Source organism: Salarias fasciatus, chromosome 20, assembly GCF_902148845.1.
Source record: "Salarias fasciatus chromosome 20, fSalaFa1.1, whole genome shotgun sequence".
Classification (NCBI taxonomy): Eukaryota; Metazoa; Chordata; class Actinopteri; order Blenniiformes; family Blenniidae; genus Salarias; species Salarias fasciatus.
The window spans coordinates 12,286,006-12,301,559 of record NC_043764.1 but is presented as its reverse complement, the minus strand read 5'-3'; the positions used below and the strand labels follow the sequence as shown (position 1 = coordinate 12,301,559).

The window sequence follows — 15,554 nt, the reverse complement described above, 5'->3', positions numbered from 1 at the left end:
ACTGTCAAATATAGCTGTAAGGATACATTTATGAATGTTTCACTGTATTTTGTCTTGTGCTAATATGCACTCTGCACCTACAGAGTAAAAATGATCAGTACCACATCAAGTTATGTGATAAAATAGGGGATTATTCATAGATCTGTATTTTGTTGTGGAAAAAGCCACATTCCAAACAGCTTTGAGTTGCTTTTTGCTTTGAGAAGCATGTTTAACTGTGCTTGGATTAATGCCAAGTTATAATTCAGTTCAGGGGTTACATGTCCCAGTGGATGGTGCTCTGCATATCTCAGAGCAAGAGCTGGAAACAATCTGCTTCAAGCGAAACGCTGTTTAGAGACAGTAAATCCAATCACACTGCAATATTGTCCCCCGAAAGGTTAGAATGAAGGGTTTTTTTTTTGTTTTTTTTTTAATTCAGCGCAGCACACCTGCCACCATAGCTGGGAGGACAGTGGGAGCGCAGGTCGTTTCCCCGCAGCAGAGTTCTGTCCCACGGCTGCGCGATCGTAAAGCCACAGAGTGTGAAGTTCTGAGGATGACCTTCTGTTTACCGCTTAATGAAATTCATGTAGATTCAAAGAGATATGCGGTTTACTTAAAATGACTTTTCCAGCAGGATATTTCTTATCTCATAAACAGTCAATCCGACAGCCCAAACGCGCCCGGAAACGAATCAAGCTGCAGCGGCTGATAATCTCCCCGTAAATGATTTTGGCATCAGATTCATTAACAGGAGGCATTATTGCTTTTTATACACATAACACAAACATCACATCCAACATATTTACCCCAGATTTCATTTCAAACAAACACATGTCAGAATATAAAAAAAAGCCTTTTAGAAGTCTCTGTTCAGCGATTGTTGGCACTGTGCAACACTTACACACCAAACACTGACAATGACGAGAGGCCTTTTTTTAATTTCAGAATGTTTGGTATTCATGGAGGTGCAGCACCGCGGTACATCCTCCAGCAAATAAGTGAGACTGATGATCTGATGCGTGCCAGATTACTGATGCAGAGCTTTCAAATAAATACAGATAGCTTTTTTTTTGTGTGTGTGTTTGATACTATTTAATTGACAAATAAGTAATCCTTCCTGTGGTTTAGTCATTCACAAAGCACAGAGGTCTTTGAGCTTTATGAGCAGGTGAGCCATTTTTACCAGATAAAAATATATTTTATCTGTTCATCTGCTCATGAAAAGAATATATGTATGTATGTATGTATGTATGTATGTGTATATGTATATATGTATATGTGTGTATATATATATATATATATATATATATATATATATATATATACATATATATATATATATATATATATATATATATATATATATATATATATATATATATATATATATATTGCCAATATACTGGATTTTACATTTGTAACCACTTTTAATGCTTTTACTTTGCTTTCCGCTATGACTTACTAAAAGTCACTTTCTAGCACCTTGTTAGCAAAAGCTACCTTATCACATCCACCACCATCAGATTTTATGAGATTAAAACGGTTTTATTTCAACTGTTTGTGATACAAAAAGGCCCAAAGCAGCACTGCTCTGTTAATTTGGATGGAAATTGGAACTAAAATCCTTATCTGTTGTAAATCACCGCAGACAACTGTCACTGTGAAACGTTCATTCAGCTAAAGTGTGCACGGTGCGTTTGTTGTAAATCTTCGCCCAAACAATAACTGGCATGAAAAGAAGTGGGGACAAAAAAAACAAAACAAATGATTTCAGGCTCATTTTTAAGGCTTCGAACTATCAGTTTCCGCAGAGCCTGAGCTTGAATACACAATCATTTTAGAAAGATTTAGAGCATTTCCCTGAGCCCAGCCTCTACTTATCACTGGTTAATTTGAAAGCAGAGATAACTCAAAGAGACAACATCGGCTTTTCCTATTAATAAAACAGAATATAATGAAGAATGAATTTCAATTTTAATACAGCGCAGACATTTTGATTTGAACATTGAAGGAAAAACAACATGCAATGCCCTTAGTTATCGTGGGTTTGTGGGATAAATGATAAAGGGAAATATTATGTAGCAATACGTAAACAAGCATCACAAATGCATGCAAACATATTGTTGAAATCCTGTTGGGGTGACTGAAACTGCCGCTGAGCCCTGTAGAGTTGGTCTAGTTGATATCGGTCATATTGAAGGGCTACATCAAATAGATCTGATTTTAGCACACCACAAATATGTCGAAGAGATAATCACTCAAAATCTGATAAAGAAGATATCTTAGAATAAAGTTCACTTCCAAATTCGTGGCGATCCAGCTAAAGAAATGACTCTCCTCACAACAGAACAGGAAGAACTACAGTCAAACAAACTCACGTTGGGGCGATTTTAAGTCGCCATTTAACCTGAAATGCACGTTTTTGGATGAAACCAGAGAACAAACTCATCACAGAGAAGTCTTGGACTCGAACCGGGGAACTTGGAGCGCACTGACCTTCATCACAGTTCAGCCTTCAAGGTTTCATCTTTCTGAAAGCAAAACTGAAAATAAATCACTTTTTACATCCATTTTGAAAAATCACCGTTTTATTTGTTACGTCATAAGTCTGAAATACATGAACTGACCACATTAAAATATACAAATATTACATGAATTTAAAAGATAACGATCGAGTTAGAACCGCTGAACCAATAGCTTTACCTTTACATCATTCAAATACAAAATTAGGTCATAAAATAATGAACTACTACAGCTCTGAGCACTTCAGCAGTACATTCAAGCTTCCACAATCATGAGGACTCTACCAATGTGAGCAAACACACTTTCAGTGTAACGCAGACAATAAAATGAAGCTCTTTATAGCTCAGCAAATTAAATACACACAGCATGATGGGCAAACTGCAGGGAGATTTAATAAACCACTTGTATTGAAATAAAAAGTACTATATTAGTGAATATATTTTGCAAGTCTTGCTTCAGTATTTTTCTGCAGGTAAAGTAACTGCTCATACTCAGGAGGCCTGTTGAGTAAAGCGGCTTCCCTTCAGGGTTTCCTTCCAGATTGTGAACTCTGACAGCGATCACAAGGACGACTGATCTGTCACCGACACAAATATGTGGAAACTAATTTGTGGAGTGAAAGTGGAAAAACACTAAGCACTTCAGAGAGGCTGATGAGGACGTGGATTATCATCGCAGGATGAAAAATAATGTTGTAAATGAGCAGCAGTCAGGTTGACTTTATTCTTTTTCTTTTTCTTTTTTTTTTTTTTTGTTTGCAGCTTGACTTTGCACCAGCAGCACACACTGCGGCGAGGACAGTAACTCCACTTCAGACATGTAGCAGAGAGCAATTATAGCTTGTAGGCTTAGTCTGAGCTCAAGCGCAACAATTAGGGAGGTTATTAATTCATCGGATATCCCAGGCTGCCCGGAGGAAGCTGTTTATGCTTGCCAGCTGTGACGGGGATCTGTTTATTATCAGTCTGTTAGCCAATTGAGGCTCTCAGATGGCCATTAAACTTTATTAAGCTCCTTAAACCGGGTGTCAAGCATTATGTATACTCAGGTAATGATGACGTTCATGTAATGTGGCTTTTTAATATCGGACACCTTTTTAAAGAAGTGCAATGCTGCTTGAAGTCAAGATATCGAGGTCTGACATCTGTAATCAGCAGCTGTTATTTATAGATTTAGTTTTTGGTAGCTTTATCGCTTTGTAAGACTGACATAAAGCCAAAATATGACCTTATGTATAAAACTATCAAACTACCAAGTCCTGGGAGGATATGGATTGCCAGTTATGCCACTTTGAAGGCCGCCATCGGTGTTATTGTCTATTTGCTCGCAGATGTGCAGTAAAACTATTTACGGTGGCCATGGTGTACTCACACAGTAGCAGCGTTTCAGATCAGCTGCTTTCCCCATCTACAGGAAGACGGAATCGGAACGTTTTCAAAAAGTTTCACCTTGGGAGTCTGAGCACCACTGTCATGTAAACAGACACCTAAAGTGCACCGAAAGTTTTGCGTTTCCACTTGAAAACATTGTAGCCGTCCAGTCTGGTCCTGTATGGCTCCTTACCAAGTCTGAAATGAAGTTCATGATGCAGGTTTATCTCAGTCCAGTGATCGGCTCCCTGTCTTTCTTACTGACAACACCAACATGTTCCAGGCTAGTATCCAACCTAAACTTAGTTTCTCATGGCCTGGGCGTAAAAATAATTAAAAAAAAAAAAAAAACATGTTCAAATCAGTCATGTGACCATTCAAACCCAAAATATTTCTTTGAGGTGTTCCTTTCAGGACTGAGAGCTCATCATACCACAGAAACAACTCTGGTCAGAGTGATCTTCTCATAACCTCAGAAAAAGGACTCTTCTGTGTCCTCATCCGGTTCTTTGAGTTGTATTTGATACTGAAAACATCTTAGTAGAGACACTGGGTTAAAATGTATCGGTGAAATGAAAGGAGCTGATCAAAACTGGTTTCAGTCATATTTATCAGACCAGTTCCACTTCATTGTATTTAATGATGACTCTTCAGTTCAAACTAAAGTAAAAACATGGAGTTCCACAGGGTTCTGAATTTGGACCTATACTTTTCTCACTGTACATGCTTCCTGTAGGGAATATTGTTAGAAAACAATCCATTAAACTCAACTGTTCTGCAGGTTTTACACAAATCTATTTATCTATGAAACAAGATGATACTGATGGACTTGTCTTAAAGGTCCCATATTATACAGCATCCACTGAATAATGGTTTATTAGCAGTAATATGTGTCCCCATAGCCTGTGTATGAAGCCCCAGAAGTGAAGAAAGCCTTCCATATTCCTCATTTGCTTGCTCCACTTCTCAGTGAATGTGTGAAGGTGACATTTCATTCTAATATGCAAAACTGTAAGACTTCCCCTTACAGCTAGCAGGTGCTAGCATTAGCTACATGGTAGAAACTGCAACACCAAACTAAGCAACCCCATCAGACACACAGTATTTTTTAACTAACTCTTCTAAGATGTCCTGCTTGCAGCCAGAGTCTGAACTTTTGGAGAAGCCTCTGCTTCTGGGTCAGATTCTGGTTCAAACTGGTAAGCTATAATTAAAGGGGCAGCGTTTCTACGAGCCGTAAACATGAGCGAAAGCTTCTCCCCGAGAGGGGCATGGAGTAGGCGTGGGCAGACACAGCTCATTATCAGACACAGAAACAAAGAAGGACTTTTAGAATGGACGAAATTCAGGAGCAAGACTGAATTTGGAGTAACACACTGTGAATATAATGTTGTTTGACTTTTGACACTGATGTTAAAAAAAGGTGTAATATGGGACCTTTAAAGATATAAAAGCCTGAATGACCTTTTTTAAGCTTTGGAAGTCTTATAAAACAGAAGTTATTTGGTTCAAAACTTCTGAGAGGCAAATTATGTTTACATTGACACCAGATGGTTTACCTTTGACCTCCTGCACCACTGTGAGGCGAATCTAAGATCGGGAACATGTTGACTCAGAGAGATGCTGAGAAATTAATCCACACGTCCATTCCTTCCCGAACAGACTACAGTGATTCCCTGTCATCAGGGTGTCCCGAACTGCTTCAGAAGTCCTCAGCTGATTGACAGGAACTACCAGGAGAAATCACATCAATCCAATATTAACTCCTCTTCATTGGATCTTCTGAAATTCATAATAAAACTCAAAACATCTTTTCACAAACAAGTTCCATCATAACTTAAAAGATGTTAGTCCCAAGTTATCCCATCAAAAAAAAGTCTCCTAAAGTAGGAGGGGAGGCAGATCTTCCAGCGATCAGGCTCCTCGTTTCAACCCAGCTCCAGTCTCAATAAGGGCGGCTGAAACTGTCCCTAACGGTTCTTCTATTCCATCCATTTTCTGGTTTCATACACCTTCTGGTTGTGCAAACACTTGTATTAAAACAATCTACAGACTGAAACACTCTGGATAACTCACTTTGGTGGATATTCCAGCTCTGCATCAACACTGTTGTTTTGAGGTTATATTTATTAACATGAAACTGAATTATTAAAATGAAATATTGTAACTTTTAATGTAATATTTCTCCTTTACGTCATATTGCTTCTCTCATAACCTCTACACACCGGAGGTCTCCATAATGTCATCTTTGGACTCCAGAAAGTGCACATGAACCATTGATAGTACTTATATTTTGTTTTCCTCTTATATCCACCGTCACACGTAACTCTTTCATAACACTTAGTTTTCGATCATGCTGAGGCACTCATATTATTTAATAAGTTCAATGTAAATTTTACAGTCAACGTTAAATAATGAAAAAGTTAACAGTGACTTGCTTTTACTCAGATTTGTCCAAAATCAGTAAGTTGCTGTTCCTTCATGTCTGCAAATTCTGATCAGTGTGTCGACTCTGGACTTTCAACACAGCACTCACATGTGGTGCACACACAAACCTCTAACTGAGAAATGCATTTGCATTTATTTGGAGTCCTAGATAAGGCTGTTTTCACAGTTTACAAGCACTCCATTTATTGGTTTCCATCAACTCTGTTTCAGCAGAAAGTATTGTGATATTCAGAAGTGCATTTTGCTTGTGCAAGCCTTTTTCTTTTTTACTGTGACACCAACTGAAATTTTAAGAGGCAGGATCCTCACAAAAAACTAGTGACATTTTTATTGCCAATTGCAATATTGTAAGTCTTGGTTTAAAGTAATTATTTTAAAGACTCGTGTCCCAAAAAGAACTACTGTGGTTCAGCCCGGGATGATATTTCTCTTCAAATGTAGCTGCGAAAGAATAAAGGATGACTATAAATGTTTACAAGTGTGGGTCAACGACCCCTATAATACAACACAAACTAAATATTATTCTCTGCCATGCAGCTAAATGATTGGAAATATAATGGTGTGTGATCTGAATGGGCGAGTGTGTGTCGAACTCCAGCGCTCCTGTTCCAGGGGTCATGTTGCTTCTCTTTGTGGTTGGTTTCCAGCTATTGGTAGATGTTTCATGTTTCATTGTGTCGTCTCTCTTTTTTGTTATATTCTATGTGCTTTTGCTCCGCTCTTTTTGTAGAGCTCTTGTATGCATTTACAATCATTTTGCATCTCTTTGTTGCGTGCCTTTATGGTCATTTTTCATTCTCTTTGTGGTTGTTTTTCATCTCTTTTTACGCGTCTGCGCTTGTGTTGTATTTCCATTTCTATGCGTGTATTTGTAGGGGTTTCTTGTCCCTTCATAGTGAATCAGAGCTCCGGCATGATTTCGGAGTGTTTTCCTGTCCCCCTCATATCAGTGTTTCCCCGTCCTGATCCACCCCTGTCATGCATGTTCCAACACATCTCATTCAAATGATGGAACTCTGCAGGAGTCTGTTCAAGATCCCCATTAATCCGACTCAGGTATGCCGAAGCCGGGAGGAAAATAATTTTTTTTTTTTTTTTTTCTCAGTGACATTTTGCAAGTGACGCCCAGCAGCGCTCCATCCATGCCCCCGATCATTAAACACACTTTGCAATAAATATCAACCCCTTCTTTATTTCTCAAAATTATTCAATCAAGAGACCTCCACAACCATTAACGATGGCGATCGGCGACCTCCTTCATCACATCGCTCTTGTGTGAGCGGCTCATGATCTGCGACATTTACCTCCAGTAAAACCAGCCCGCCAGTGTTTAGCAATGTGAATACTTCAGTGATGACAGGTTGCACGAGTAACAGAGGCATATACAGCTTACACTCAAAGGCAGATGTATCTGAATGCAACAGTCGCCATGAGAAACAACAAAACCGGAGGGAGGAATCAGTATGCTTAACATATTCCAACAAGCCAAAGTTCAAAAAGTACTTCTGGGAGGTTTCGGTGTTCCTCTCTGAGGCTGCTTGAGTGACGGGAACATACAGTAGCGACAGGGAACATTTCAAGCCTCTTTCATCTGGACGGAGACTGGGAATGTGAACAGTTTCCAAAGTCTTATTTCCTCCCTCTGTTGTGATCCGTTTCCATCTATCAGCCAGCTGGAAAGATCCATCAGATGCAGCAGCAGAAATGTTTTGATTATACCGTGACAACACATTATGAAGAAGTCAGGAAGCTTACAATCAATCTTCTTTTTTTAAAATCTTATTTTCTTTTTTCTTTTCTTTTTCTTTTTTTTTTTTTTTTTTTTACAGAGGAAACACAAGAAAGCCAGAAAACGTCGAGTACTGCCATCCACCAACTAAGTTTCCCTTTTCCAGCTTTAGGTAGACTTTGTCCTCTTTTTCAAGATAGAGCAGAACTCCGTTGGTGGCCGCCTCGCGCGTTACATCTTTATCGCCCGCAAAGGCAGAGATGACGGGTTTTCCGTTCAACATCAAGTTCACCTGGGTGGGTAGTCCAACAGAAGCGACAATTAGCAACAGTGGCATTAACAAAAAATTTTAAAAAAAGATCAGTCCTTGCAGTGGTGCCACTTTTGTGAGCAGCATGCATCTGTGGGATGAGCAGCAGAGCTGAACATGTGAGTTTCACCCAACAGAAGTAGTTTAATCTTTCAGCTCGGTGTCAAACAAGTATGTCTTTGCCGCTGACTCTTGTTCTGAGCTTCTGGTTCTCCCACAGCCTGACAGATGTCGTGATCTGAGCCTGATAAACAGGAGTGTGAGCAGCACGAGGAGGCGCGAAGCTGCTTCTTCATCATCACGACGCCGAGGCTCCGGCTCAGCGAGTCAATGTTTTCTACATTCAGGCTTTAATTTAGCAATTTTTCAGTCTCCAGACCACAATACTCAGCTCTGCGATTCATGCCACAAATGCATGCTTATTTCAAATGTGGCACCATTAAAAAAAATGTAATAAATAAACATGCTTTTGGACAAAAAATGAAAAATTACAATTGAGAAACAGTGACACATCAAATAATTCATCTACTAAACACTAATTTCTTCATTCTACTTTTTGAATTTCATTTGGTTTAATAAAACCTGTTGGAAAATACATTATATTTCACCAAAACAGATGTATTTTTTTTTAAATAGCTGTAGTATTCATTAATTTGACACATTTAGAAAATCAGCATAAGTTGACAAAATCAACATTATTCCAGTTATCTAAACAGTGATCATACTGAATAAGTTGTCAGATGATTTTCCAGTTCAGAGCATCAATCAGGACGTCTTGATTGGTTGTAAAACCTGCCAAAGTTAGGAGCCAAAACAACGCAGTTTTTATTAAAATAGGGAGCTAAAAGAAGGAAGATCGTCTGTAGTCGTCATTTCACTAATTAAAAAAAAAAACACCTCAAGCATTAGCTGTGTCAATACTCAGCATAACCAACTACTCTGGTCCTATGTGATGTAACTGATGTGAAAGTGAGAAATGTGGTGTAAAAAGTTGCCAAATTATTCAGGAAAAGGGTTTTCACACTCATGTACACAGCTGAATTAAACTGATAAATTAAAGTTTTGTTATCTGTTGATTTGAACTGTTGATCATTGTAACCCAGCAGCTTCTGTGTTGTTTCAGCCATCTTTGTTTTCTTTAGCACAGTTACAGTTTCTCTGATGCATTTTTAGCAAAGCTTTTTTTTGGTGATGTTTTGCTTGCATTTTGCTCCAGTCATAAATAGAAGAAATTCCTTGGGTTTTTACTTTATTTCCAAATATGGAGAGAGATCTGGAATCCTGTCTGCCAGAGAGCGTTTCCTCAGGCTAAAGTTGGTAAAAAGCACACGGATCCTGCAATTTCAGTGTGCATTCAAGAACACCTGTTCGCTTTCGCTGCTGCATGGCTGATTTCTCTCCTACAGGAACTGTTGCTCTCTGCTGCTCAGGCCTGGTATCTCTTCTCCTCTTACGACACAGTAAGAACAATTAAAACAGAAAGCGTAAACAACTAAACCCTTCAGCGGCCCATTTGCTGACCGTAGGCCTTATGTTTGACACCCCAACTCTCAATGGGTTGAAGTTGAATCAGTCATAAATAAGTACCTGTTGCTTATCTGATGAAATGATATGAAATTCAGGTTTTAAAAGGTCTGCTATGAGGCATTTCAGCCATAATTTAGGTAAACAATAGAAAGCGTTTAGTAAGATGACGTATTAATGTACAGAAGCTTGTCATCTCCATTTCCTCCATTAATCATCCAGTAAATAATGTGTTTAAAATATGCAACATGTGCACAATCATGCAACACTACTTTGTGTTTCCGGATGTTCCAGGGGTGAGTGCTGACTGATACGTGATCAGGTACATAAATTCAGCCCAGCACGTGGAGAAAAGTGATTATTTCCACTCTCCAAGCAGAAACGACCAGCAGCGGCGTTACCGACGCCTGTCGCTTTTCTGGCAACGACAGATCTCAGGACTGCAACCTCCTCCTCAAACTAAGCAATCTCCCCCACCAAAAACAGGACTTGGGACTGTAAAAGTTCAAGTTCGAGAGCTTTAATCTAAATCGGCTGAACGTTCCAATTCAGCGAGGAAAGGGGAAACATGCATGGATTTTATATGCAGCAGCAGACGAGATTACATCATTGCAACTGTTGGGGAAAACACGAGCTGCTACGTGCAGAAGATAAATGTGAGAAACTGAAGAATAGCATTAAGCGCTTTACAATACATCAATCTACCAGTCAAAAAACTGGACTAATAGATATTCTGTCCACAGACCCGTTCAGCAGAGGAACATAAATTGATGCTATTTGTGCTGATAATTTATAGTTGTAAATCTTTTACTCACAGCATGATCATTTTAAATGCCAGTGCCGTTCCTACTTATTCTAACAATGACCTTGAATGGAAAAGCCTGGCTATAAGTAGGAGTGCTCGATCCTTCCAACTCTCCATCAGTTTTCTTGTCATGTTGTCATAGATTTTGCGTGTAGCTGTGGCAGAGCTGAACTTATTTCTAATGACAGCTGCCTCCATTGAAAAATTTCAAGATTAATCTTCAGTAGAAAAAAAATCTCATCTGTTTAGAAAAGTTTGAATTCTATGGAGTCTCTGGTTCTCCGCCTGTGAGAGCTTCACCTGATCACGTTTGACTCTTCACCGAGCAAATTTCACACCTTCCACATTTCTCTCTGTTGCTCTTATCTCACCGTAAGTCGGCGGCAGTCACGGGATCGAAAGCATCTGTGACCTTTCCGCAGTTTTCCAACCAGAGTGACGATTTGGATCAAACTGTAAAGGAGCCGCAGCAGTTTGCTGCTGCAGCTGCAAACAGACTGAAGCACACGCACGCCATTATTCTGCTGCTGTTGATAGTTCTGTGTTCCTGAAGTCGCAGAGGCAGAAAATCTCAGACTTTGGCTCAGAGTTTGTTGGGAGTTTTTTGTATTCTCCTTAGTCGTGTTTTTCATTTGGCGCTCTTCGGTCTACTGCGATTGCTTTCACGTCTTAATCGGGTTGTTTCACAGCAGGACTGCAGCCGCTCCAGGAACGCCTCTTCAGGACACTCAGACCGGCTGTTTCAGTGCAGGACCAAGTTTGGCTTTTCTATAGAGCGAAAACCTCAACTAGGTTGACAGCCTGATGTCAGAACATTACTTCAGCTTACTTCCTCTCAAGGACCTAAAAGGCTCCCTGTGCCTGTTTTTGCCAGCGTTTCCACTGCAGCCTGTCGTCCTGGAAGCATTATGAAAAGCAGAGGATGTGAGCAGAAGCAGTGTCTGAATGAAGGACGCCTCCAATGCAGAAAGGAGCGAAGGAGATCAGGCGCCTTCGGCAATAGAGAAGTCTTCATCCTCGCTGGATGGACTGTAAACATGGAGGAGTGTGAACCTGGGCTTTTTTTTTTCTTTTTTTTTTAAACAGAGCGTTATTGTAAATGGGTTTATTCACACGCTGATAAGGAGACGAGCACTCGCAGGGTTAGCAGGCGCAACACTGATAAGGAGACGAGCGTCAAATCCAAAACACCAGAAATTCTAAAGCCCTCCATTCAATCAAGCAACAATGGCAACAAATGAAGAGAAGCATTTGGTACATGACTGCGGAGGCCTTTAAATGTGGCAGCCAGGTAATAAATGACACAATGAACCCAAATCCAAAGTTTCAAAATCTCTCAAAATAACTGCTCTGGACCAGTGGCTTCGTTTTGAGTTAAAAAAAAAATTTATTTGAGCTAGTGGAAAGTTCCTGTGGTCAAAATGCAGCTTTTGTGCAACTTTTTTGTGATTTCCAGAAGTTGTAAAGTTTTGAAAATGTAACACAGTCCTTTATACTTCTCAAAATACGATAAACGCTTTTTTGTTTTGGCACTGTACGTTGGAAAAGTGTACTAGCAGTCAATTGGAAAACCACTAGTTTGGGTCTTAAAATATCCTAATATGTCCCAATATTTAGTTCTTCCAGTGAAACAATAACAACGTGTTCACAGTTGAAAGAATAGAAGCGGTAATACCTGTATGGTTTGGCTCTGGTACACTTTAATCACGTGGAAGTTAAAGCTGTAGACTCCTTTCCTCGGGGACAGAAATACTGATTCAAAAGTGAAGTAGTTTCCTATATTCACCAGCACCTGTGAGATAACGGACGAGAAAAGGGGGTAAAATACACATCATGACAAAAGATGTTTATATAGACAGCACTCCAGCAAAGGCTTTAATATCAAAGGGGCTTTGGCATTAAATATTTAAATAGGAAAGATCAGCCATGCATGCTTCACCGCTGTGGCCACCAGACTCTCCTCCTGAGTTCCCCTCGCTTCAAAAAAACATTTCATTCAAACCGTCGTCTCAATGGACCTAATCCCGACATCCGAAGGGGAACTAAATCCCACTGGTCTCACATCGGGTCAATAGAATCCATTTTTCTCTTCTTATTGAACTTCAGGCGTGTGGTCTACACCCCAGAATCCAAAACAACTGTGAGCGGCTCATCAGTCAGTTGGTATAATTTCTAGTAGTATTTAAAAACTTCATCACAGCATTTACTGTTTGGTCAGACTCTTAAATGGCCAGTTTTCTTTTCCCAATTTAAAAACTGAATAAGCTGAATCAAATCTAACAACATTGTCTCATGATCTGGGCTCAGCAAAACAAAACAGCCTCATCTCATTCCTGGCACACACCGTTACACTATGGTGGGTAAAACAACACGATCTGCTCGGCAAAGGACGGAGTAATCTTTTTGTTTTGTTTGGTGCGTTGTTGTTTATTTCACCAGAGGAGGCCAGCAACTTGAACAGCTGATATGAGAGCCTGGTTAAATAATCATTTTGGTCAAAAAACAAAACAAAGCAAAAATAAATAAATAAAGAAAGAAATAAAGAATACCTCAGCCATTGGTTTGAGAATGCGTTAGTGTGCAAAAAGGCTAACCACTCCTGCATCATGTGCAAAAGAGAAGTTTGATTTAATATGCCATGCACAGGAAGCAATATCATGTTCATTTAATGCCAATGTGTTGTGAAAAAAATGCAAATCAGAGTGAAGAACCAGATTCCTTAACCTTTACATCCACTCACCACATCTGGTGTTCCTGCTTGGCAGACAGAGCACCGCCCCTGAACAGACCACAGCCCTTTTTTTTTTTTTTTTTTTTTGTCCAGGCTCACACAAGTCGGCCTTACACAGTAATGAAATTACCCCACATGCTTCAAAAATATATATTTATTACATCTGCCTGCTGAAAATGATCCAACCTGAATATGTCAGTCAGCGTGGTACTTACCCCTGTCTCATGAGTGCCACTAAAAGGTTTTAAGAACTCCACAGTTATACTAGAAGACAACATTAAAAAAAACCAAAAACACATAGAGGATTGCTTGTGGACATGAAGGACTCCACCTGCAGGAGCCCAGTCCCACCTGGACCAGACCACTGCAGACCCAAGACCTTTGACAAACGCTGCTTTCATAGCAACAGCACGCACGCACGTGACCCACACCAATCAGATCCCTCGCAGAGCAGCAAAAGATCAGATTATGTAATTGAGACAAGAGGGCAGAGGATCAGCTGGAGTGATATTGTTACCAACACCTTGCTCTGCCCACCAATGCATGACTAAGAGGAATCCTGGTTTGTTTGCTCTTGATTTTGTTTGGGTGTATTTATGTAGGTGAGGGTGCGCGCGCGCGCGTACAGGAACGCACGCAAGCACGCGCGTGCGCGGCAGGGGGTAGCTTGAGGCAAATCAAGATGGAGTGCGTGCGTGTGCGTGCGTGAGTGCGCGCAGGCACCGCAGGATGCCCGCCCTCAAACATCCTCCAGCCACTTCTCCAGCCTTGCGCGCGCGACGAGCGCGTTAACTGCACCCAGCCCGCAAACTCGGCTGAAGTGACACTTTATCATTTCATAACAAGTCCAAAGTGAGCTGCAAGGGTGAATGTTTATTTGCAAAAATAAATCACGCATAAAGATTCAAATTTGTTCGGGAATTCAAAGTAAAACATGCGGAAATGAAATGTAAAGTGAGACTGAATGTTTATTTTAACACATCTTGACATGATAAATGAATATTAAAAAAAAAAGAAGAAGAAAGAAGGTCCAAACCTGATCGAAGTAGATTATTCTCGTCTTGTTGCTCATCTCCGACGGCTCGTGGTTGTTGCTCCGGACTGCGGAGAAAGCCACCTTGGAGTTGGCGGCGCGCACCGAGATGCCGAGCGGGGAGGACGAAGCCTTCCAGTCCGTGGCCGGGTTGGAGTCGCACACCACCAGACATTTCCCCTCCAGGACGATGGGCTCCGTGTCGTTCTGGGCCGCCGCCACCTCGAAGATCGCAGTCCAGCTGAGCATCAGAATGAGGGACTTCACCATGGCTCCCTTCTTCTCTGTCACAGCCGCGCGGCAGCGCCGATTGGAAAAGGGGAGACCGTCTCCTGCGCCACGCAAGTTTCCTCGTCCCTCCACCGCTCTCCCGCGCCGCAGACGCGTTCTGACGCTCTTAAAAAATTCTCCTAATGGATCCTGAAATGTGCCATATCCGAGAAAAAAAAGACACACACACACACACACACCGCCAAACAAAAGTCTTCTGCCGCGAACACCTGCGAAAGCGGGGAGATCACCGGTTGTTGTCCGCGCGCGTCATTTTCAGTGCACGGAGCGAAAGCAGACACCGTAGAGGATGTTTTGTGGACGGTTGTTCCACTGTGAGAGGTGAATCAGTCGGTGAATCGTCCATAGCCTTCACTCCCACTCCGAGTAACGCGTCTGACAGCAGCTGCTCCCGCAGTGATGTGATGTGTGTGCGCGCCCCGACATCCACTTTACGCACGCACAAGTGCTCGAAGTTATAATTACCTGTTCCTGCTCGACTTTACCGAAGCTTCAGAATCTCCTAATCCTTCGTAAAAAAATAACTTCCAAATGAAGAATACAGTCACTGCCTGATTCTAACAGCCGCAAACATTTATGTTCACCGCTCCGTCTGCCCTTCTGAGAAATCCTGGAACACATCCACGAACACGATCACACCCCGGAACACATTTTTGGGGACATCCCAGTGATTTCAGTGACTCTGATAGAAGCATATTACTTGGCTCTGCCCTGGAGCAGGAGTTTAACTTCCCAGGTTTCTCCACGGCGCCCAGTCCAGTCCGGCTGTAGGTGTCACTGTAATGTGGTGACTCATCATAATCTC

The 15,554-nt window shown here is 41.0% G+C and overlaps 1 protein-coding gene across 1 annotated transcript; it reads right to left on the bottom strand.

The window, feature by feature from the left end:
- Positions 1 to 7,738: 7,738 nt before the first annotated feature.
- On the bottom strand, positions 7,739 to 15,292 carry cbln4 (cerebellin 4 precursor). The gene is made up of 3 exons (XM_030119639.1): positions 14,462 to 15,292; positions 12,370 to 12,486; positions 7,739 to 8,347 (listed from the first exon to the last, which is right to left on the bottom strand). The coding sequence occupies exons 1-3, from the start codon at positions 14,726 to 14,728 to the stop codon at positions 8,150 to 8,152; spliced, it is 582 nt and encodes a 193-aa protein (XP_029975499.1). The 5' UTR covers positions 14,729 to 15,292; the 3' UTR covers positions 7,739 to 8,149.
- Positions 15,293 to 15,554: the final 262 nt, after the last annotated feature.